This window comes from Melanerpes formicivorus, unplaced genomic scaffold, assembly GCF_026170545.1.
Source record: "Melanerpes formicivorus ecotype bairdi unplaced genomic scaffold, bMelFor1.0.p_v2 SCAF_31, whole genome shotgun sequence".
In the NCBI taxonomy this organism is placed as follows: domain Eukaryota; kingdom Metazoa; phylum Chordata; class Aves; order Piciformes; family Picidae; genus Melanerpes; species Melanerpes formicivorus.
The window spans coordinates 7,864,879-7,889,699 of NW_027142383.1; the positions used below are offsets into that span (position 1 = coordinate 7,864,879).

At 48.8% G+C, this 24,821-nt stretch overlaps 1 protein-coding gene across 1 annotated transcript in view; it reads left to right on the forward strand.

Annotated features, from left to right (window-relative positions):
• Nucleotides 1–24,821, forward strand: part of VCP (valosin containing protein) — a 75,659-nt gene that overhangs the window by 46,593 nt on the left and 4,245 nt on the right. The window contains exons 10-14 of the mRNA XM_068155309.1: nucleotides 14,194–14,306; nucleotides 15,414–15,578; nucleotides 15,689–15,811; nucleotides 17,936–18,148; nucleotides 22,497–22,805. Of these exons, the coding sequence (XP_068011410.1) occupies nucleotides 14,194–14,306; nucleotides 15,414–15,578; nucleotides 15,689–15,811; nucleotides 17,936–18,148; nucleotides 22,497–22,805 (923 nt within the window). The remainder of the gene's footprint in view (nucleotides 1–14,193; nucleotides 14,307–15,413; nucleotides 15,579–15,688; nucleotides 15,812–17,935; nucleotides 18,149–22,496; nucleotides 22,806–24,821) is intronic.

A 24,821-nucleotide genomic window follows, 5' to 3' on the forward strand; every position in this document is an offset into this window, starting at 1 on the left:
TGAGGCACTGGTTCATGGGGATGAGGTGGTACAGAGATTATCCTCAAAACTCTGAAGCCAAGCTGACACTACCTCCACAGACTGTGTGGCCAGATCCAAATAATACATCATTGCTAACTTGTTACAGTATGACACTGCAGTACCCTGAATCACCTCTCTCCACATGGCCCATGTGCATGGGGCAACCTCTGGATCTGTGGGGACACTGATTGTCTAGGTCACTGTAGATAACTTCCAACACCGCTAGTTCTCTCAAGCACTGCATGCCTTCATCTGCAGTGTTCCACCTTCTTTGCCTCAATTTTTACTAGAGGGACAGAACGTCTTCCTGACAGCTGGCCTGCAGAGCTGGCAGAAGGAGCCAGGGAGCTGCACAGTTTCCCTATGTTCCATGAGGAGGTGGTTGGAACTCTCCTTAGCAGCTTGGATCCCCACAAGTGCATGGGACCAGATGGGATTCATCCTAGGGTGCTGAGAGAGCTGGCAGATGAGCTGGCCAAGCCACTCTCTATCATTTTCCAGCAGTCCTGGCTCACTGGAGAGGTCCCAGAGGACTGGAAGCTGGCCAACGTGGTGCCCATCCATAAGAAGGGCCGGTTGGATGAGCCAGGGAATTATAGGCCTGTCAGCCTGACCTCAGTGCCAGGCAAGATTATGGAACAGGTCATCCTGAGTGCAATCACACAGCACTTACAGGATGGCCAAGGGATCAGGCCTAGCCAGCATGGATTTAGGAAGGGCAGGTCCTGCCTGACCAACCTGATCTCCTTCTATGATCAGGTGACCCGCCTGGTGGATGTGGGGAGGCCTGTGGATGTAGTCTACCTGGACCTCAGCAAGGCCTTTGACACCGTCCCCCATAGCAAACTGCTGGCCAAGCTGTCAGCCCATGGCTTGGACGGGAGCACACTGCGATGGGTTAGGAACTGGCTGGATGGCCGAGCCCAGAGAGTGGTGGTGAATGGTGCCACATCCAGCTGGCAGCCAGTCACTAGTGGTGTGCCCCAAGGATCAGTGCTGGGCCCTGTGCTCTTTAACATCTTTATTGATGATCTGGATGAGGGCATTGAGTCCATCATCAGTAAATTTGCGGACGACACCAAGCTGGGGGCAGGAGTTGATCTGCTGGAGGGTAGAGAGGCTCTGCAGAGGGACCTCGACAGGCTGGACAGGTGGGCAGAATCCAAGGGCATGAGATTGAACACATCCAAGTGCCGGGGTCTGCACATTGGCCACAACAACCCCATGCAGAGCTACAGGCTGGGGTCAGAGTGGCTGGAGAGCAGCCAGGCAGAGAGGGACCTGGGGGTACTGGGCGATGGCAGGCTGAACATGAGCCTGCAGTGTGCCCAGGCAGCCAAGATTGCCAATGGCATCCTGGCCTGCATCAGGAACGGTGTGGCCAGCAGGAGCAGGGAGGTCATTCTGCCCCTGCACACTGCACTGGTTAGGGCACACCTCGAGTACTGTGTCCAGTTCTGGGCCCCTCAGTTTAGGAAGGATGTTGACTTGCTGGAACGAGTCCAGAGAAGAGCAACAAAGTTGGTGAGGGGTTTGGAACACAAGCCCTATGAGGAAAGACTGAGGGAGCTGGGGTTGCTCAACCAGAGAAGAGGAGACTCAGGGGTGACCTTATCACTCTCTACAACTACCTGAAGGGAGGTTGTAGACAGGCGGATGATGGTCTCTTCTCCCAGGCACCCAGTACCAGAACAAGAGGACACAGTCTCAGGCTGCGCCAGGGGAGGTTCAGGTTGGATATTAGGAAGAAGTTCTATACAGAGATAGTGATTGCCCATTGGAATGGGCTGCCCGTGGAGGTGGTGGAGTCGCCGTCATTGGAGGTGTTCAGGAGGAGACTTGATGGGGTACTTGGTGCCATGGGTTAGCTGTTTGGGTGGGTTGGATTGGTTGATGGGTTGGACGCGATGATCTTGAAGGTCTCTTCCAACCTGGTTTGGTTTATTCTAAATGAAGGTTTTCTTGGCCGCCTGGACACACTGCTTGCTCATATTCAGTTACTTGTCAATTAGAACCCCCAGGTCCCTTTCTTCCAGGCATCTTTCCACCCACACTTCCCCAAGCCTGTAGCATTGCTTGGGGTTGTTGTGACAAGTGCAGGACCTGGCATTTAACCTTGTTGAAGCTCATCCCATTAACATTGGCTCACTGATCCAATCTATCCAAGTCCCCCTGTAGAGCTTCCCTACCCTCATGAAGATCAACACTCCCACCTAACTTGGTGTCATCTGTGGACTTATTGATGACACACTCTGTCTTCCTCAAGGTCATCAATAAAGATGTTAAACAAACGTGGTCCCAACATTGAGACCTGAGGAACACCACTTGTGACCGGCCACCAGCTGGATTTAACTCCATTGGCCACCACTCTTTGGGCCTGTTCAGCCAGACAGCGATTTATTTATCCAGCAGAGTTATGTGCTCATCCAAGCCATGAGCAGCCAGTTTGTCCACAAGAATCCTGTGGGAAACAGTGTCAAAGGCTTTTCAAAAGTCTAGGTAGACAATATCCACAGCCTTTCCCTCATCCAACAGTCGGGTCATCTTGTCATAGAAGGAGAACAGGTTGGTCAGGCAGGACCTGCCCTTCATAAACCCATGCTGACTGGGCCTGATCCCCTGGTTGTTCTCTATATGTCGTGTAATGGTGCTTGAGATGATCTGTTCCGTAACCTTCCCTGGTACCAAGGTCAGACTGACAGGTCTTCTTCCTTTCTTGTAGAAAGGTGTTGCATTTGCTACTCTCCAGTCCATTGGGACCTCACCAGTTAGCCAGGACTTCAGGTAAATAATGGAAAGTGGCTTGGTGAGCACATCTGCCAACTCCTTCAGCACCCTTGGGTGTAGCCCATCCAGTCCCATAGACTTGTGTGTGTCTAAGTGGCATAGCAGATCACTGACCACTTCTTCATTTAATGTGATGGCCTAATTCTGATTCCCCTTCCTGACTCCTGGTTCATGAGGCTGGGCGTCCAGGGAACTGCTGGTTCCAGCGCTAAAGACCGAGGCAAAGTAGGCGTTGAGCACCTCAGCCTTCTCCTCATCCTTAGTCACTATGTTTCCCTCTGCATCTATTAAAGGATGGAGATTTTCCCCAGTCCTCCTTTTGTCGTTAATGAATGTCATGGGTTTGAGAGGAAGGCCCAGCCTTCTCCCCCCCACAAAGAGAAAAAGGAATAAAAAGGAATTTATAGAAACATTTTTTATTATCCTTAACGGCTGTAGCTAGGTTGAGCTCTAGCTGTGCTTTGGTTCTCCTAATTTTCTCCCTGCATAGCTTCACTACATCTTTATAGTCCTCATGAGAGACCTGTTCCCCCTTCCAAAGGCCATAGACTCTCCTTTTGTTCTTGAGGTCCAGCCAAAGGTCCCTATTCAGCCAGGCCGGACGCCTTCCCCGCCAACTCGTTTTTCAGCACAGGGGCAGCCTGCTCGTGTGCCTTTAAGACTTCCCTCTTGAAGTATGTCCAGCCTTCCTGGACTCCTATATCCTTCAGGGTGGCCTCTCAAGGGACTTTGTCAGTCAGTCTCCTGAACAGGCCAAAGTTTGCTCTCTGGAAGTTCAAGGTGGCAGTTTTGCTACCCCCTCTCCTTGTTTCCCCAAGGATAGAGAACTCAATCATCTCATGATCACTGAGCCCTAGACACTCTCCAACCTTTACTTCTCCCACAAGTTCTTCCCTGTTCACAAGAAGCAGGTCCAGAAGGGCACCTTCCCTGGTTGGCTCCCTCACCAGTTGTACCACCAGAGGTAGCAATTGTGCAACCTCTCTCAACTGCTTATAAAAAAATTCATCTAACTCTTCGTCCTGGTTGGGTGGTTTATTACAGATTCCCACCATGATATCACTCTTGCTGGCCTTACTTCTGATTCTTACCCATAAGGACTCAACCCTATCATCACCTTCATTAATTTGCATGGTTTCATATGTTTCCCTAATACAGAGGGCCACTCCACCACCTCTTTTTCCTATCCTATTCCTTCTGAAAAGTTGGTACCCATCAATTGCAGCACTCCAGTTGTGGGAGTCATCCCACCAGGTTTCCATGATGGCTGCTACATCATAGTTTCTCTGTAGCACAATGACCTCCAGCTCCTCCTGTTTATAGCCCATGCTGCATGCATTGGTGTATAAACATTTCAGGGAGGGAGCTGAGTACATAGTTTTCCAACTTGAGGGGGGGGTAAACCTTCTCATTATCTAAGATGGCAACACATTGCTCCACAAGTGTTGGGCTATTACATCCAGGGTTCTTGGTGGCAAGGCCAGCTACATCCCCATCTCCTTTTGAAACTAGTTTAAAGCCTTGTCAATAAACCCAGCCAACTCATGTGCAAGGATTCTTTTCCCCTTATGGGACAGATGAACTCCAACTGTCACCAGTAGAAATTGAGAATCAAAATATATTTTATCATGGATGACTGTTAGAAAACAAAATAATCCATGCCCCCCACTTGTAACTGCTGCAGCTTCTGACACAAATACTTCGATTCATGTTGCAAAGCTACATTTCAGTTTAATACACAGTAATAGCTTGCGTATTACCAGATTAAATGCTTTGCTTTTATAGATGACACACCTGGGACAATGACACAACACTGTTATCTTCATTGATGGCTTCATCAACAATTAACCGATTGGGTCTGTTCTTCTGCTTCAGAATAGCAGTTGACAAGTCATCCACTTTGGAACTGGCAAAGGAAACAGAAATTAGTGACTCCATGTGATATTGCTTCCTCCTTTCCAGCCACCCCTCTATTTTGTTCTCCATTTTCTACAGGTTTCTTTGTTGCCTTGTCTTTTAGAAACTACATTTGTTTATAAGACAAAGGAGAATGTTATTCCTAGGCACCAGTTTCAGTTCAAAGCAGAATGTTTTTTGTCACTAAATAGAACTACTTTACTAGCCTCAAATGGAAATAGCTATGAGGCTATCTATGAAAAGAAGCGATCAGTGAAATGTTGCTGATTGCAAGATGTTTTACTTAAAAGAATTAGTCAGACTCATCTGAAATCACATCCAACCCCTGCGACTGAAACAAAAGTTCACGTCTATTCAGTGTCAAATCCCAAATAAACAGGAGAATTAAAGAACAATGCCGCAGCTTCCCTGACAGGAAGAGTTGCAAGAGTTTAGCCTGTCAAGGCCTATTAGTTAAACCCAGCAAACCAGTAGAAATAATGAGCTAGTGCTCATTAAAAATGGTTTTCTTTTTAGGACATAAGTACCTTTCCATAATACAGGAGTCACTGCAGCTTTAGCCCACTATGCCACAAGAAATATGAGAAATAATGAATCTGCCTTGACAAAATGGGGCACATGAAGCAGCAAGGAAAAGGAAGAAAAGCAGATTAAGTGATTTGCTTCAAAATCTAATAGAGAAAATAATTCACTTCATGAAAGAAATATGAACTTGGACCAATTGATTCCTGAGGAGTTATTGGAAGCTGTGCATTAGCCAGCCACAACAGCAGAAGACTGTTGTAACTTCCCTTGGTGGGCATCTGACTCCTCTCAAAGTAGTGTGCCAGTGAGGCGAACAGCCTTCTGGGCTGCAAGCCATCCCTGGAGATATTCAAAGTGAGGATCAACAGGGCTCTGAGCAACCTGATCTAGTTGAGGATGACCCTGCTTACTGCAGAGGAGGTTGGACTCGATAAACTTCAGAGGTCCCTTCCAACCCAGACCAGTCTATAATTCTATGAATGTAAATCATACCCCTCTGCACATGAAATGTGGGGTTTTGATAAGGCCGTTTGATAAGAAATTACATCCAGACTTTGGCTACATAAGCTGTCACTGAAATCGAGTAGATGTCCCTCGGGATGCAGAGACTGCTGTGCAGACTAAAACATGGTTTGGGACACAAGATAAAAATAAATGGAAGAGAACTGGGCAACTGGAAACTTTTGGACCAAAACTTTCAATAAACAAAAAACCCTGTATAAATCTGGGAAAACAGTTCAGATACCTTTCAACACACAGCAGTGCTGAACAGCACAGCAGGAGGTCTGATGAGGAAAAGGATGAGGTTCTAAATACCTTCTTTGCCTCCATCTTCAACAGTAAGGCAGGAGGAGTTCAGGACAAGTGGCCTCCTGAGCTGGGTGATGGGGTCAGGGAGCAGTGTATTGCCCTGGAAATCCACGAGAAATTAGTTTGGGACTTGATGAGCCACTTGGGCACTCACAAGTCCATGGGACCAGATGGGATCCATCCTAGGGTGCTGAGAGAGCTGCCAGATGAGCTGGCCAAGCCGCTCTCCATCAACCAGTCCTGGCTCACCGGAGAGGTCACAGATGACTGGAAACTGGCCAATGTGATGCCCATCCACAAGAAGGGTCGGATGGAGGAACCTGGAAACTACAGGCCTTTCAGCCTGACCTCAGTGCCAGGGGAAATTATGGAGTAGATCATCTTGAGGGCAATCGCTGCGTACCTGAAGGATGGCCAAAGGAGCAGGTCCAGCCAACATGGATTTAGGAAGGGCAGGTCCTGCCTCTCCAACCTGATCTCCTTCTATGATCAGGTGACCCGCCTGGTGGATGTGGGGAAGGCTGTGGATGTAGTCTACCTGGACATCAGCAAGGCCTTTGACACCGTCCCCCATAGCAAACTCCTGGCCAAGCTGTCAGCCTGTGGCTTGGCCAGGAGCACTCTGTGCTGGGTTAGGAACTGGCTGGATGGCCGGGCCCAGAGAGTGGTGGTGAATGGTACCACATCCAGCTGGCGGCCAATCACCAGTGGCGTCCCCCAGGGATCAGTGCTGGGCCCCATCCTCTTTAACATCTTCATTGATGATCTGGATGAGGGGATTGAGACAGTCATCAGCAAATTTGCAGGTGACACCAAGTTGGGAGCAGATGTTGGTCAGTTAGAGGGTAGAAGGGCTCTGCAGAGGGACCTCGACCGACTGGACAGATGGGCGGAGTCCAACGGGATGACATTCAGCAAGTCCAAGTGCCGGGGTCTGCACATTGGCCACAGCAACCCCATGCAGCGCTACAGGCTGGGGTCGGAATGGCTGGAGAGCTGCCAAACAGAAAGGGACCTGGGGGTGCTGATTGAGCGCTGGCAGAACATGAGCCAGCAGTGTGCCCAGGTGGCCAAGAAGGCCAATGGTATCCTGGCCTGCATCAAGAATACTGTGGCCAGCAGGAGCAGGGAAGTCACATTGTGCCCCTGTACTTGGCACTGGTTACGCCACACCTCGAGTACTGTGTCCAGCTCTGGGCCCCTCAATTTAAGAAGAACATTGAGACACTTGCACGTGTCCAGAGAAGGGCAACAAAGTTGGTGAGGGGCCTGGAACACAAGCCCTATGAGGAGAGGCTGAGGGATCTGGGGCTGCTTAGCCTGGAGAAGAGGAGACTCAGGGGTGACCTTCTTGCTCTCTACAACTGCCTGAAGGGGGGTTGTAGACAGGCAGAGGTTGGTCTCTTCTCCCAGGCAACCAGCACCAGAACAAGAGAACAGTCTCAAGCTGCACCAGGGGAAGTTTAGGCTCGAGGTGAGGAGAAAGTTCTTCACTGAGAGAGTTGTTAGCCGTTGGAATGGGCTGCCCAGGGAGGTGGTGGAGTTGCCGTCCCTGGAGGTGTTCAAGAGGGGATTGGATGTGGCACTTGGTGCCACGGTCTCTAGTCATGCGGTGTTGAGTGAGAGGTTGGACTTGATGATCTTTGAGGTCTTTTCCAACCTTGTTGATTCTATGATTCTAAGTCTACATAGTTCTGCAGAATGTGAGAAAAAAAGTTTTAATACTATAGAACTGAATCTGCAGCTTCCCAAGAAACTGGATCAATGTTGTCAGTACATTACTACACATAATGCAATTGAATCATAAAATTGTTTTGTCTGGAAAAGACATCTAAGATTAAGTCCAGCAGTCAACCCAACACTATCATGCCCACTAGACCATGTCTTGAACTACCACATCTACTCATTTTTTTAACACCTCCAGGGACGGTGACTCTACCACCTTCCTGGGCAGCCAACTCTTTCAGTAAAGAATTTTTTAGTAATATCCAATTTAAACTTCCCCTGGTGCAACATGAGGCCACTTCCTCTCATTCTATCACTTGATACTTGGGAGAAGAGACCAACACCCACCTCACTACAACCTCCATTCAGGTAGTTGTAGAGAGCAATAATGTCTCCCTTCAGCCTCCTTTTCTCCAGACTAAACAACCCCAGCTGCTCCTCATAAGACTTGTTCTCCAGGCCCTTTACCAGCTCCAGCAACTCAATGTCCTTGTAGTGAGGGGCCCAAAACTCAACACGGTATTTGAGGTGCGGCCTCACTAGTGCCAAGTACAGGGGAATGATCACCTCCCTACTCCCGATGGACACACTATTCCTGATACAGGCCAGGATGCTGTTGGCCTTCTTGGCCACCTGGGCACACTGCTGGTTCATGTTCAGACAGCTGTCAACCAGCACTCCGAGCTCCTTTTCTGCCAGGCAGCTTTCCAGCCACTTTTCCCCAAGCCTGTAGCATTGCATGGGGTTGTTGTCACTCAGGTGCAGGACTCAGCACTTAGTCTCTTTGAATCTGATAGAACTGGCTGTGGCCCATCAATCCAGCCTGTCCAGATCCTTTCACAGTCTTCCTACCTTTGAGCAGATCAACACTCCCACCCAATTTGGTGTCATCTGCAAACTTCCCAAGGGAGCACTCAATCTCCTCATCCAGACCATTGATAATGACATTAAACAAGACTGGCCCCAAAATTGAACCCTGAGGAACACATAGCCTTCCCCTTATCCAATAGGTGGGTCACCTGGTCATAGAAGGAGATCAGGTTGGTCAAGCAGGACTTGTCTTTCATGAACCCGTGCTGACTGGGCCTGATCCCCTGGTTGTCCTGCACATGCCATGCGAGTACACTCAAGATGAATTGCTCCATAACCTTCCCTTGCACCAAGGTCAGACTGATAAGTCTGTAGTTCCCTGGATCTTCCTTCTGTCCCTTCCTGTAGACAGCTGTCACACTGGCAAGCCTCCAGTCATCTGGGACCTTCCCTGTTAACCAGGACTCCTGATAAATGATGAAGGGTGTCTTGGCTAGCTACTCTGCCAGCTCCTTCACTATTCTTGGGTGGATCTCAACTGGTCCCATAGACTTGTGAGTGTCCAGGTGCTGTAGCAGGTTCTTAACTGCTTCCTCCTTGATTATGGGGGTTTATTCTGTTCTCCATCCCTGTCTTCCAGCTCAGGGGGCTGAATACCCTAAGGATATTTGGTCTGCCTATTAAAGACTGAGAGAAAGGTAGCATCAAGTACCTCAGCTTTTTCCTCATACTCGGTGGCAATGTTCCCCCCTGCACCAAATAAAGGATGAAGGTTTTTCCTTGACTCTTTTTTTGGTTTTTAGACATTTGTAAAACCATTTTTTGTTATCTCTTATGACAGTGGCCAGATTTGAGTTCTAGCTGGGCTTTTGCCTTTCTAATTTTCTCTATGCATGACCTAACAAGATCCTTGTACTTGTCTCGAGTTGCCTGCTCCTTCTTCCAAAATTGGTAAACACTGCTTTTTTTCCCCCCTGAGTCTCAACAAAAGCTCCCTCTTCAGCCAGGCCAGTCATCTTCCCCACCAGTTTATTTTATGACACATTGGCACAAGCTGCTCCTGCACCTTTTAAGCTTGGAGGCATTAAAAATGGAATAAAAATCTCCAAGAAACAGCATACAGACATCCAAGTGTACGGGGTCAGCTTCAGTTATGTGATGCGACAGTTCTGCAGACAAACAAAGGTGTTAAGAAGTTACATGACAGCTACATAGGAGAGTGATGTCATAACTCCTTGGATAAACAAGCACTACCCATCTTCCAGTTGCAATTTAGAATATTATCACCATCTGACCCCATTGCATCTCTCCTGGGGGTTCCTCATGCTTTAAATGAGATGATGGAGCAAAATATGCCTGTGTACCTCAACCACACTCAAAAGGTTCTAGGGAGGGAGTTGGCAGGTCTCCTTGACAGGGCTTTAAACTAGATTTGAAGGGGGAAGGGGCTGAAACCAGTCCCCCCAGGCAGGAGTCTGGGGGTGGTAAGCTGGAGTCAGGGGTGAAATCAGCAGCCTAGCTGACGTGCATGTACACTAATGCACACAGCATGGGTAACAAACAAGAGGAGCTGGAAGCCTTATTACAGCAGGAAAGTTATGATGTAGTTGCCATCAGAGAGATGTGGTGGGATGACTCACATGACTGGACCACTGTAATTGATGGCTACAGGCTCTTCAGGAGAGACAGGTAATGGAGAAGGGGTGGAGGGGTGGCCCTGTACATCAAGGAGGCTCTAGACGCCATGGAACTAGAGATCAAGGATGATCGGGTTGAGTCCCTGTGGGTGAGAATTAGAGGGAAGGCCAACAAGGCAGACATCCTGGTTGGAGTCTGTTATAGACCACCCAACCAGGATGAAGAGGTTGATGAATTATTCTGTAGGCAGCTAGAGGCTGTCTCAAGATTGCCAGACCTTGTTCTTATGGGTGATTTTAACCTGCCTGATATCTGCTGGGAACTTAACACAGCAGAGAGGAGGCATCTAGAAGGTTCTTAGAGTGTATGGAGGACAGCTTCTTATCGAAGCTGCTGTGTGTAGGCTCACACACACAGGGGTAAGGCTTTGCTCGACATTCTTTTTACCAATAGAGAAGGGCTGGTGGGAGATGTGGTGGTTGGAGGCTGTCTGCGGTCCAGTGACCATGAAATAATTGAGTTTTCAATAGACAGTTTTGATGGGTTAACATCCATCCTGAAAACAGGGGATGGAGGGCTTGAGTGCTCTGCCCTCCCTGCAGGGCGTTTTCCTCCTGGGGCACTGAGTCTGTTCCACTCCCCCCTCCTTGCCCAAGTAGGGTATAAAAGGGAGGACACTACTGCCCACTGCAAGCTTGAACCCACGAGCTTGCCATTAAGAGTCTCATGCTCTACCAACTGAGCCACATGGTCCCCCCCCCAGTTTATACCCCAGCTAGGCAGGGAGGGGGGAGTGGAACAGACTCAGTTTCCCCAGGGGGGAAACGCCCTGCAGGGAGGGCAAAGCACTCACAAGCCCTCCCCGCCCTGTGTTCAGGATGGGAGTTAACCCATCTCAACAGTCAAGCTAAGAGGGGCAGCAAGAAAACCTCCACTCTGGACTTCTGGAGGGCAGACTTCAGGTTATTCAAGGAAGTAACTCAGGAGATACCTTTGAAAACAGCCCTTAAAAACAAAAAGGTCCAGGAGGGCTGGACCTACTTGAAGAAAGAATTCTTGAAGGCACAGGAACAGGCTGTGCCAATGTGCCGGAAGAGGAGCCGCCAGGGCAGATGGCCAGCTTGTTTGGGCAATGAACTTCTGGGCGAATTAAGGGAAAAAAAAGAGGGTGTATCCTCATTGGAAGGAAGATGAAATGAAATGTTTAAGGATGTTGCTAGGTCATGCAGCGAAAAAAATTAGGGAGGCAAAAGCCCATTTAGAGCTTAGACTGCCCTCTGCTGTGAAGAACAACAAAAAATCCTTCTACAAATATATTAATGGCAAGAGGAGGGGCAAGGACAACCTCTACTCCTTAGTGGACATGGAGGGGAACATAGTAACTAAAGATGAGAAAAAGGCAGAGGTAGTTAACACCTTCTTTGCCTCAAATTTTAATAGCTGGACAGAATGTGTTCCTGACAACTGGCCTCCTGAGCTGGCAGATGGAGTCAGGGAGCAGTATAGTTCCCCTGTGATCCAGAAGGAAGTAGTTAATAACCTGCTTAATCCGCTTGGATCCCCACAAGTCCATGGGACCGGATGGGATCCATCCTAGGGTGCTGAGAGAGCTGGCAGATGAGCTGGCCAAGCCACTCTCTATCATTTTTCAACAGTGCTGGCTCACTGGAGAGGTCCCTGATGACTGGAAGCTGGCCATCGTGATCCCCATCCACAAGAAGGGCTGGAAGGAGGGAACCAGGGAATTACAGGCCTGTCAGACTGACCTCAGTGCCAGGCAAGATTATGGAACAGATCATCTTGAGTGCAATCACACAGCACTTACAGGACGGCAGGGTTAGGAACTGGCTGGAGGGCCTAGCCCAGAGAGTGGTGGTGAATGGTGCCACATCCAGCTGGCAGCCAGTCACTAGTGGTGTCCCCCTGGGATCAGTGCTGGGCCCCATTCTGTTCAGTATCTTTATTGATGATCTGGATAAGGGTATTGAGTCCATCATCAGTAAGTTTGCAAATGACACCAAGCTGGGGGCAGGTGTTGATCTGTTACAGGGTAGGAGAGCTCTGCAGAGGGACCTTGACAGGCTGGACAGATGGGCGGAGTCCAATGGCATGAGATTTAACACGTCTAAGTGCCAGGTTCTACACATTGGCCACAACAACCCCATGAAGTGCTCCAGGCTGGGGTCAGAGTGGCTGGAGAGTGGCCAGGCAGAAAGGGACCTGGTGGTACTGATCTGTAGTAGGCTGAACATGAGCCAGCAGTGTGCCCAGGTGGCTAAGAAGGCCAAGGGCATCTTGGCCTGTATCAGGAATAGTGTGGCCAGCAGGAGCAGGGAAGTCATTCTGCCCCTGTACTCAGCACTGGTTAGACCACACCTTGAGTACTGTGTCCAGTTCTGGGCTTCTCAGTTTAGGAAAGATGTTGACTTGCTGGAATGTGTCCAGAGAAGGGCAACAAAGTTGGTGAGGGGTTTGGAGCACAAGCCCTATGAGGAGAGGCTGAGGGAGCTGGGGTTGCCTAGCCTGGAGAAGAGGAGACTCAGGGGTGACCTTATTGCTCTCTACAACTACCTGAAGGAAGATTGTAGCCAGGTGGGGGCTGGTCTCTTCTCCCAGGCAGCCAGTACCAGAACAAGAGGACACAGTCTCAAGCTGTGCCAGGGGAGGTTTAGGCTGGATGTTAGGAAGAAGTTCTTCACAGAAAGAGTGATTGGCCATTGGAATGGGCTGCCCAGGCAGGTGGTAGAGTCACCATCACTGGAGGTGTTTAGGAAGTGACTGGATGGGCTGCTTGGTGCCATGGTTTAGTTGATTAGATGGTGTTGGATGATAGGTTGGACTTGATGATCTCAAAGTTCTCTTCCAACCTGGTTAATTCTATCCTATTCTGTCCTGTCTTCTCCTGTCCTGTCCTGTAAAAGATCTGTGATTTTCTTTCTGGCTTTTCAGCTGAGTCCAGTAGTGTTTTAAGTTCCCTGTTCTCCCTATTTAAGGCATGGGTTTCATCAATGAGGATATCTACTCTAGCTTCCATTTTCCCTCTTTCAGAAACCAGCACTGTTATTAACTTTTTCTAGCTCGCTCTTTCAAAAGCCAGTAACTCACCTAATTTGTACTTCTCAGATGCCAGTGATGCTTCTAATTTCTCCTGACTCTCCCTCTCAAAAGCCACTGATGCCTCTAACTTCTCCTGACTCTGTCTTTCAGATGCAAATCATTCTTCCAATTTCTCCTTTTCAGAAATCAATGCAGTTACTAGTTGTCAGTGTTCATGCCTCAGGTTGCAGAAGGCTCTGAATTGTCCCATTTCTCTTTTATTGATGAGAAGTCTGATGGTTTCTGTGATTTAGGTTCTTGAAACTTTGCAGTGTGAATCAATGTCTGATGTATGACCAGTTGACAAGGCCAAGTTTGCAGGAAAAAAATGGACTCTTAAACGTGTAGCTATGGCTAGAGGAAAATCATAGGTGTATGTACCTTAGTTAATATCGCAGTAATGCATAAATTTCTTGCCTCCCCAGATATTGGGGCAATTCATGTTTTTCACCACTTGGGTACTGCTATGAAAGTTCCAAAAAATTAATTACCAGTATTTGTGGACTCCTGTGCTGAGGTAACAAAGGTAGCAATAAGCAAAAATGTCTTATGTGTTGGTTAGGGGAAACATCTTTTCCTATAAATGAGGCTTGGAAAAAAACAGGAATTCCCTGTGTTTATATAATCTTGAACTCCTGTTAATACAATAGTCTCATGTTGCCTAAACGGCTAAACCCTTTACTCCTCTGATCTGATTCTGCTACTCTGCTGATAGATGCTGCAGAGAAACTCAAAGTTCTGGTGTTTTCTGAAATTGTTTGTGTTTGCAGCTCCTCATCGCGTTCCTCTGTTGGAGGAAGGCAGCAACTGCATCTCCTTCAGTTCACAGAATCAGCAGCTCAACATATGTTTTATATTCCCCAGGTCGTTTTGACAGAGAGGTAGATATTGGTATCCCAGATGCCACTGGGCGCCTGGAGATCCTGCAGATCCACACAAAAAATATGAAACTAGCTGATGATGTGGATCTGGAACAGGTGAGTAACATGCTATTATGAAAGCTTGTCTATGATCACTTAGGATAACATGAAACTGAGCAAATGTGTGACCTCTGGGATTCCTACAAACTAGTTTACCAGTGACCAAAAATCCTCACTAGTGAAGAATGGCATGGCTAAGTGAAATGAACTTCTATCAGTTCAGTCTGGAAGTGCCCTGCCACTGTCCTCCTAGGTTTGTCTGCTGTGGTATTGTCTTTAAAAATAAAGTGAGCTTGAAACAGTGTTCAAAGAGCTGGATTAACATTCTGATTATACTGGATGGTTACTGTAATCTCTGTCCTGAATGAAGAACTGCAGTCCTCAGGGTTATCCTTCTGCACACCTGTCGCCATTTGAGTTTCCAAGGCTCAAACCCACAGACAGAAAGTAGGTTACCCCCCTCTTCCCCCTCCCACTGCCCCTGTAGGGAAAAGGTAGGCAGGGGAAGTAGAAGGGGTGAACAAAAGACTTTAACAGAAATTGTATGTTAAAAAAGTATTTTTTACAAAAAATGAAAGGTATTCAGAGAAAAGCAATGTACAGGGATATAGGGGAAAGGGATAAATACTGATATATACAGAACCAAATCACAGATGGCAATGGATTCTCTGGATGTAGGCCCCGACAAGTGGAGGTAGGCCAGGACCATGTGGCAGGCTTGACCACATGGTCAGCAGCTCGCAGGCAGGAAGGTAAAGGGCCAGAGAGAGCTAGCTGGAAGTTCCTGCCCCTTAAATAGAGGCAGGAAAATGGGAGGGAATAACCTGATCCGGTGACACCCCCAGGATTATGGTGACTCCCCCCAGAGTCAGATTCCACCTAGGGGTCAGATTTCTACCCACCTAGGGGGTTTGGGTTTCCACCTGCCCACCTGGTAGCTCTTAAACCACACCACCACCATCTGAATTTCAGTTGCAGCTTTGATCTCAAGTAGGAGATGGAGCAGCAGCGTCTTTGCCTGTTAAATATGTGATAGCACTTGTTTTGAATTTGCATCAGAACACTGTCTTCCAGAGTTTTGTTGCACCTCTGAGTGAGTGACCAGAGCCCTTGTAGAGCGCTTGCTTGTATCCTTATGAGTCACTATCAATGCTCTGCTTTCAGGTGGCAAATGAGACCCATGGCCATGTTGGTGCTGACTTGGCTGCTCTTTGCTCAGAAGCTGCTCTTCAGGCTATCAGAAAGAAGATGGATCTCATAGACCTAGAAGATGAAACCATTGATGCTGAAGTCATGAACTCACTGGCTGTGACCATGGATGACTTCAGGGTAATGCAAGAGTGCCCCTCTTTCTTTTGGGTGCAATGTCCAATTGCTCATCTGGAGCATGTGAACATAACATGTTGGAACTCACATAATGCTGTTTCTTCTAATAATAGTGGGCTCTGAGCCAGAGCAACCCTTCTGCTCTCCGTGAGACTGTGGTGGAGGTGCCACAAGTCACCTGGGAAGATATTGGTGGTCTAGAAGATGTAAAGAGAGAACTTCAGGAACTTGTACAGGTAAGGGTCTCCAACAGTGTTTTGCCTAGTCAGTTTGAAAAATAATTATAATAATAAAATCTAGAACCTCTTCACATTCTTATGCAGAATTTTAATGATATTTTCTTGTAATGGACTGAAAATACCATGCTAATCCATCTTAGTGTGAAGACAGGGGGAGGAAGGTGCTCAGAAGCAGCATCAGGCTTTCTTTACCTGAGTCTACAGTGACAGCTTTGGTGGGTGTTTTGCTACATGCAGAAACAGCAGCAGTCCTGCTTCTCTTTTAAGTGGAGACCAGCAGTGTGACCACTGCTAAAAATCTTGTTATGTGGTAGCTTTATATGACAGAAAGTGGATGAAGATTTTCATATAGAGAGCCTCTGAAGGGCTTTCCATTAGCCATAGGAACAGGTGAGAAGTAGTTGTGAAGCTTGCTATGAAAGGAGAGGCTGGAACAAAGTCATGAATGGTCTGTGGAAACTTCTGGTGCCTGCCTGTGTTGGGGTGATTTGGATTTGATATGTCCCTGCTTTCAGTTAGTACTGTAGAAACAGCCTGTGTATGAATAAAAGAATGTACTTTTCCGTATAATTTTCTGGCATTAAAATCATTGCCTATCTCTGAACTTCTTGTGGAGGATAAATGCTCACATCAGATATTTTGCCTGTCTGTGGAGGACATAGCAAATAGGTTAGATAATGAGTTGTTCTCTTTTTGCTTCTGCAGGGCAGAGTGAAGCTGGGGTTAAGTGTGCTGGAAAGCTACCTGAACTGGTAGTTGGTTCATGAGTGGAAATAGACTGTTTAAGGCAGCTTTACAATTTAGCTGTGGTGCTTTTTCAAACCAGTGCCATTTTTAAAACTCCAGTGACACCAAGCAGGCAAAATCTTGTGTTCAACCCACCAGAAATCTCATATAGTATTTCTGGTAGCGTCTCTGGTCGAGCCCAGAGAGTGGTGGTGAATGGTGCCACATCCAGCTGGTGGCTGGTCACTAGTGGTGTGCCTCAAGGATCAGTGTTGGGCCCCATGCTCTTTAATATCTTTGTTGATGATCTGGATGAGGGCATTATCACTAAATTTGCAGACGACACCAAGCTGGGGGCAGGTGTTGATCTGCTGGAGGGTAGAGGTGCTTTGCAGAGGGACCTTGACAGGCTGGACAGATGGGCAGAATCCAATGGTATGAGATTTAACACATCCAAGTGCCAGGTTCTGCACATTGGCCACAGCAACCCCATGCAGTGCTACAGGCTGCGGTCAGAGTGGCTGGAGAGCGGCCAGGCAGAGTGGGACCAGAGGGACCTGGGGGTACTGGTCGATGGTAGGCTGAACACGAGCCTGCAGTGTGCCCAGGTGGCCAAGAGGGCCAATGGCATCCTGGCCTCCATCAGGAACAGTGTGGCCAGCAGGAGCAGGGAGATCATTCTGCCCCTGTACACTGCGCTGGTTAGGCCACACCTTGAGTACTGTGTCCAGTTCTGGGCCCCTCAGGTTAGGAAATATGTTGACTTGCTGGAACATGTCCAGAGAAGGGCATCAAAGCTTGTGAGGGGTTTGGAGCACAAGCCCTATGAGGAGAGGCTGAGGGAGCTGGGGTTGCCTAGCCTGGAGAAGAGGAGGCTCAGGGGAGACCTTATTGGTCTCTACAACTACCTGAAGGGAGATTGTAGCCAGGTGGGAGCTGGTCTCCCAGCAACCAGCACCAGAACAAGAGGACACAGTCTCAAGCTGCACCAGGGGAGGTTTAGGTTGGATGTTAGGAAGAAATTCTACACAGAGAGGGTGATTGCCCATTGGAATGGGCTGCCTGGGGAGGTGGTGGAGTCACGATCATTGGAGGTGTTTAGAAGGAGACTTGATAGGGTGTTTGTTTGAATGGTTTACTTGATTAGGTGGTGTTGGATGATGGGTTGGACGCCATGATCTTGAAGGTCTCTTCCAACCTGTTTTACTCTATTCTATTCCATTGGTAGGAACAGAAACAAAACTGATCTAGTGAAAGATGTCCTTGCCCATGGCAGGGAAGGTTAGAACTAGATGATCTTTGAAGGTCTCTTGCAACCCAAACCATTTTGTTATTCTGAAGTGCAGACCTGTTCTGGCTCATCAAAAGAGGGTTTTGGGTTTTTTTGTTTTCCAGTATCCTGTGGAGCATCCAGACAAGTTCCTCAAATTTGGCATGACCCCATCGAAAGGGGTTCTGTTCTATGGGCCACCTGGTTGTGGTAAGACACTGCTTGCTAAAGCCATTGCCAATGAATGCCAGGCAAACTTCATTTCCATCAAGGGGCCAGAATTGCTCACCATGTGGTTTGGCGAGTCTGAGGCTAATGTGCGCGAGATCTTTGACAAGGTAAGTGTATCTTCTACTCCTTGTGCTATGTTTGTGCTGACATACCCACAAAACATTGTGTCCACCGCACCTGTCTCAACCTGCTTCTTGTTTGTGTTTTCCTCACTTGCACTGAGAGCAGAGGCTGCTTTCCTGATGTTTATGAATTCTCTTTGGCTACACAGCTAAATGGTTTTCTCCTGTTGCAATTTATATCTGTTGTTACAAGATGATAAATGCTTCAGTGTCTTAGCAGTGAGGCTAGCGTTAGAATGGCATGCCTGAAAACTGTATACCTTATTAACCATCACCTTCTACAGATTTTCTAAACATGTTACAAGTTCTTCTGCAGTTGGACTAGATGATCATTGTAGGTCCCTTCCAAAGGAGCTATTCTATTCTTGTGCTGCAATACATGGCTAGAAAGGAGCCCACTCCCACTGCCCGGTTCCCCCATAGACAGTGTGACCTCCTGTCCCAGGAGGTATCTTGGGAATTCTCACTCCTGTGGTCAGGGAAGGTGCTGAAAGAGCAAAGTTGGAAGGAGAGTGAGAGAAAAATTTAGGTTGAGAGGGAACCTCAGAGGCTATCTGGTCCAGCTGTTTGTCCAGAGCAGGGAGATAACTTGGAAATTCAATCAGATTGCTCAGGACCTGTTGTTTGGAGCATGTATGAAGGATGGAGAATCTCTGACATCTCTGGGCTTTGTGCTAGTGTTTGAGTTCACCTTGTGAAGAATTATTTTTTCCCTTATTTCTAACTGGAATTTTCTTTATAGCCATTTGTGCCTATGGTCTTTCATCCTTCCACTGCATGTCTCAAAGAAGAATCTGTCTCCCTTTTCCCTATAATTACCCATTAGTTAGCTGAAGACAATAATTGGATTTCTTTCTTCCATTTGATACACCTCACCTACTGATACCTGAGTGATCCTGGGGCAGGAATTGGCAGGGCTCATTGATAGGGCTTTAAACTAGATTTGAAGGGGGAAGGGGTTAATAGTCTCCTGCTGGCTGGTGACAAACAGAGGGGCAGCTCACCAGCAGGAGAGAGATGGAAAGCTGGTAAGGGCTCTCAACTTGCTGCCCTGAGGCAAGCCACGAATGATCCACCAGGACATTCTGTGGAAACCGAGGGGATTTGGCACAAGAGGAGGACAGGGCCAGCCCAGCTGAAGTGCTTCTATGTGAATGCGTGCAGCTTGGGCAACAAACAGGATGAGTTAAGGGCCACTGTGCTGCTGGGATGCCACGACATAGTGGCTATTACTGAAACTTGGTGGGATGATTCCCATGACTAGAATGTAGGGATAGATGGGTATAAACTCTTTAGGAAGGATAGGCAGGGAAGGAGAGGAGGAGGTGTTGCCCTCTATGTCAATAACCAGCTGGAATCAGTGGAGCTCCACCTGGGGAGGGATGATGAGCTGGTTGAGAGTGTATGGGTAAAAATTAAAGGCAGGACAGGGGAAGGAGATATTACTGTGGGGGTCTCCTACAGGCCACCTGACCAGCAGATCCAAGCAGATGAGGCCCTCCACAGGCAAAGAGAAGCAGCTTCCAGGTCACAAGCCCTGGTCCTCATGGGTGATTTCAACCACCCGGACATCTGCTGGAGGGACAGCACAGCAAGGCACCAGCAATCCAGGATGTTCCTGGACTGCATAGAAGACAACTTCCTCCTCCAAATGGTAGAGGAACCAGCAAGAAATGGTGCTATGCTGGACCTTGTTCTCACCAACAGGGAAGGGCTGGTAAGCAATGTGAGGCTCACAGACAGCCCTGGCTGCAGAGACCATGAAGCAGTTGAATTTAATATCCTTGGGGCAATCAGGAGGAAGTATTCCAAGCTTATGACCCTAGACTTTAGGCGTCCAGACTTTGATAGCTTCAGGGATCTGATAGACGAAGTGTCGTGGGACAAAGCCCTGGAGGGAAGAGGGACCCAGGACAGCTGGTCAGTATTCAAGGACCACCTCCTCTGTGTCCAGGAGCTCTGTATACCAACAAAGAGAAAAGCAGGTAAGAATGCTAGGAGGCCTGCCTGGATGAGCAAGGAGCTACTGGACACACTATTACTTAAAAGGAAACTCTACAGGAAGTGGAGGGAAGGACAGGTAGAACAGGGGGTATATAAGGAAGCTGCCCGAGCAGCAAGAGTCCTGGTTAGGAAAGCCAATGCAGAGTTCGAATTGAACCTGGCCAGGGAGGTTAAAGGGAACACTAAGAACTTCTACAGGTATATTAATGGGAAGAAGAAGACTAGGGAAGGTGTGGGCCCCCTCAGAAAGGAAAATGGTGACATGGTCACAAGTGATGAGGAAAAGGCTGAGGTACTTAATAACTTTTTTACCTCAGTCTTCACTGCAAGGGCCTCTAGCCACACTCCTGATGTTATGGAAGACAATGCCAGGGATGGGGAGGAAGAACTGCCCATTGTAAGTGCAGATCAGGTTCGTGATCACCTGAAGAACCTGAAAGTGTTCAAGACCATGGGACCCGACAGGATACACCCACGGGTCCTGAGAGAACTGGCAGATGAGGTTGCTAAACCCCTCTCTATTATATTTCAAAAGTCATGGCAATCTGGTGAAGTCCCCACAGACTGGAAAAGGGGAAACATCACCCCCATTTTCAAAAAGGGTAATAAGGGGGAACCAGGGAACTACAGGCCAGTCAGTCTCACCTCTGTGCCTGGAAAGATCATGGAGCAGATCCTCCTGGAGTCACTACTCGCTCAGAAGAATAGTGAAGAGGTGATTTGGAACAGTCAGCATGGCTTTGCCAAGGGCAAATCCTGCCTGACCAACCTGGTGGCCTTCTATGAGCAGGTGACGAAATTAATAGATGAGGGGCGAGCAACTGATGTCGTTTACCTGGACCTGAGCAAAGCCTTTGACACTGTCCCACACCACATCCTGGTCTCCAAACTGGCGACACATGGGTTTGATGGGTGGACCACTAGATGGATAAGGAACTGGCTTGATGGCCGCACCCAAAGAGTGGCTGTCAATAGGTCCATGTCCCAGTGGAGGCCAGTGACAAGCGGAGTCCCTCAGGGATCAGTCCTGGGACCTGTCTTGTTCAACATCTTTGTGGGTGACATGGACAGTGGCATTGAGTGCACCCTCAGCAAGTTTGCTCGTGACACCAAGCTGTGTGGTGCAGCAGACACGCTGGAGGGAAGGGAGGCCATCCAGAGGGACCTTGACAGGCTGGAGAGGTGGGCACAAGCCAACCTCATGAGGTTCAATAAGAGCAAGTGCAGGGTCCTGCATCTGGGTTGAGGCAATCCCAGGCACAAATCCAGGCTGGGCAGTGACTGGCTGGAAAGCAGCCCTGAGGAGAGAGACTTGGGGGTGCTGGTGGACAAGAAGCGCAACATAAGCTCTCAGTGTGCGCTTGCAGCCCGCAAAGCCAATCAGATCCTGGGCTGCATCAGGAGAAGTGTGGCCAGCAGGTCAAGGGAGGTGATCCTTCCCCTCTACTCAGCTCTGGTGAGACCCCACCTGGAGTACTGCGTCCAGTTCTGGAGCCCCTATTACAAGAGGGATATGGAGGTGCTGGAACGTGTCCAGAGAAGGGCCACAAGGATGATCAGAGGGCTGGAGCACCTCTCCTATGAGGACAGACTGAAGGAGTTGGGGCTGTTCAGTCTGCAGAAGAGAAGGCTCCGAGGTGACCTAATTGTGGCCTTCCAGTATCTGAAGGGGGCCTACAGGAAGGCTGGGGAAGGACTTCTCAGGATCTCAGGTAATGATAGGACTAGGGGGAATGGAATGAAGCTGGAGGTGGGGAGATTCAGGCTGGATGTGAGGAGGAGGTTCTTCACCATGAGAGTGGTGAAACCCTGGAATGGGTTGTCCAGGGAGGTGGTTGAGGCCCTGTCCCTGGAGGTGTTTAAGACCAGGCTGGATGAGGCTCTGGCCAGCCTGATCTAGTGTGGGGTGTCCCTGCCCATGGCAGGGGGGTTGGAACTAGATGATCCTTGTGGTCCCTTCCAACCCTGACTGATTCTATGATACTATGATTAAATAACCAATTGACTTCCGCAGATCTTTCAGGGAAAGTTCTGGCCCAGGCGAATTGGCTCCAGCTTTTTCCTCTAGGAATTGGAATTACTACTCTTCTGCTTGGTTCACAATGCTCTTAGCTTTGGGGAAATACAGCTTTTTGTTCAGGAGAATTTAACTGAAGGTTTGTGTGGCAGGAGACTGTTCTGGAACTGCTCATCCAAACTCTTTTGTGGCAGTAGCATTCTGGTACTCTTCTGAGCTGTTTTAATTGTACAGTGGGCTTAGTGTGAAATCAGCATACTCCTCACCTGATGGTATTAACATGGACTAATCATTCCCATTTGCTTTTTTCAGGCCCGCCAAGCAGCCCCTTGTGTACTCTTCTTTGATGAGCTGGACTCCATTGCAAAGGCTCGAGGTGGGAATATTGGAGATGGTGGTGGTGCTGCAGATCGTGTCATCAACCAGATCCTGACAGAGATGGATGGCATGTCCACCAAGAAAAACGTCTTCATTATTGGTGCCACCAACAGGCCAGACATCATTGACCCAGCCATCTTGCGCCCTGGCCGCCTGGATCAACTCATCTACATCCCTCTGCCTGACGAAAAGTCCCGAGTTGCTATTCTTAAGGCCAACCTGAGGAAATCACCAGTTGCCAAGGTAGGATCTGGACCCTGACTGTGTCTGACTTGGGTTTGCTGTGTGTTTCTCACAAACTGGGGATAGAGCAGAGGGCTAGCAGCTGCTCCAAATGAATAAACTTTATTTAGAATAAAACAAACCAGGTTGGAAGAGACCTTCAAGATCATCGCGTCCAACCCATCAACCAATCCAACCCACCAAAACAGCTAACCCATGGCACCAAGTACCCCATCAACTCTCCTCCTGAACACCTCCAATGACGGCGACTCCACCACCTCCTTGGGCAGCCCATTCCAGTGGGCAATCACTCTTTCTGTATAGAATTTCTTCCTAATATCCAACCTGAACCTCCCCTGGCGCAGCCTGAGACTGTGTCCTCTTGTTCTGGTACTGGGTGCCTGGGAGAAGAGACCATCATCCGCCTGTCTACAACCTCCCTTCAGGTAGTTGTAGAGAGTGATAAGGTCACCCCTGAGTCTCTTCTTCTCCAGACTGAGCAATCCCGACTCGTTCAGTCTTTCCTCATAGGGCTTGTGTTCCAAACCCCTCACCAACTTTGTTGCTCTTCTCTGGACTTGTTCCAGCAAGTCAACATCCTTCCTAAACTGAGGGGCGTAGAACTGGACACAGTACTCAAGGTGTGGCCTAACCAGTGCAGTATACAGGGGCAGAATGACCTCCCTGCTCCTGCTGGCCACACTGTTCCTGATGCAGGCCAGGATGCCATTGGCCCTCTTGGCTGCCAGGGCACATTGCTGGCTCATGTTCAGCCTGCCATCGACCAGTACCCCCAGGTCCCTCTCTGCCTGGCTGCTCTCCAGCCACTCTGACCCCAGCCTGTAGCACTGCATGGGGTTGTTGTGGCCAATGTGCAGACCCTGGCACTTGGATGTGTTCAATCTCATGCCCTTGGATTCTGCCCATCTGTCCAGCCTGTCGAGGTCCCTCTGCAGAGCCTCTCCTACCCTCCAGCAGATCAACTCCTGCCCCCAGCTTGGTGTCGTCAGCAAATTTACTGATGATGGACTCAATGCCCTCATCCAGATCATCAACAAAGATGTTAAAGAGCACAGGGCCCAGCACTGATCCTTGAGGCACACCACTAGTGACTGGCCGCGAGCTGGATGTGGCACCATTCACCACCACTCTCTGGGCTCAGCCCTCCAGCCAGTTCCTAACCCATCGCAGTGTGCTCCCGTCCAAGCCATGGGCTGACAGCTTGGCCAGCAGTTTGCTGTGGGGGACGGTGTCAAAGGCCTTGCTGAGGTCCAGGTAGACTACATCCACCAGGCGGGTCACCTGCTTGTAGAAGGAGATCAGGTTGGTCAGGCAGGACCTGCCCTTCGTAAATCCATGCTGGCTAGGCCTGATCCCGTGGCCATCCTGTAAGTGCTGTGTTATTGCACTCAGGATGACCTGTTCCATGATCTTGCCTGGCACTGAGGTCAGGCTGACAGGCCTATAATTCCCTGGCTCATCCAACCGGCCCTTCTTATGGATGGGCACCATGTTGGCCAGCTTCCAGTCCTCTGGGACCTCTCCAGTGAGCCAGGACTGCTGGAAAATGATGGAGAGTGGCTTGGCCAGCTCATCTGCCAGCTCTCTCAGCACCCTAGGATGAATCCCATCTGGTCCCATGGACTTGTGGGGATCCAAGCTGCTAAGGAGAGTTCCAACCACCACCTCATGGAACATAGGGAAACTGTGCAGCTCCCTGGCTCCTTCTGCCAGCTCTGCAGGCCAGCTGTCAGGAAGACGTTCTGTCCTTCTAGTAAAAATTGAGGCAAAGAAGGTGTTAAGTATCTCTGCCTTTTCCTCATCCTTTGTTACAATGTTCCCCTCCGTATCCACCAAGGAGTGGAGGTTGTCCTTTCCCTTCCCCTTTCTATTAATGTATTTATAGAAGGACTTTTTGTTGTCCTTCACAGTAGAGGCCAGTTTAAGCTCCAAGTGTGCTTTTGCCTCCCTAATTTTCTTCCTACAAGACCTAGCAACATCCTTAAACATTCCGTGGGTTGCCTCCCCTCTCTTCCA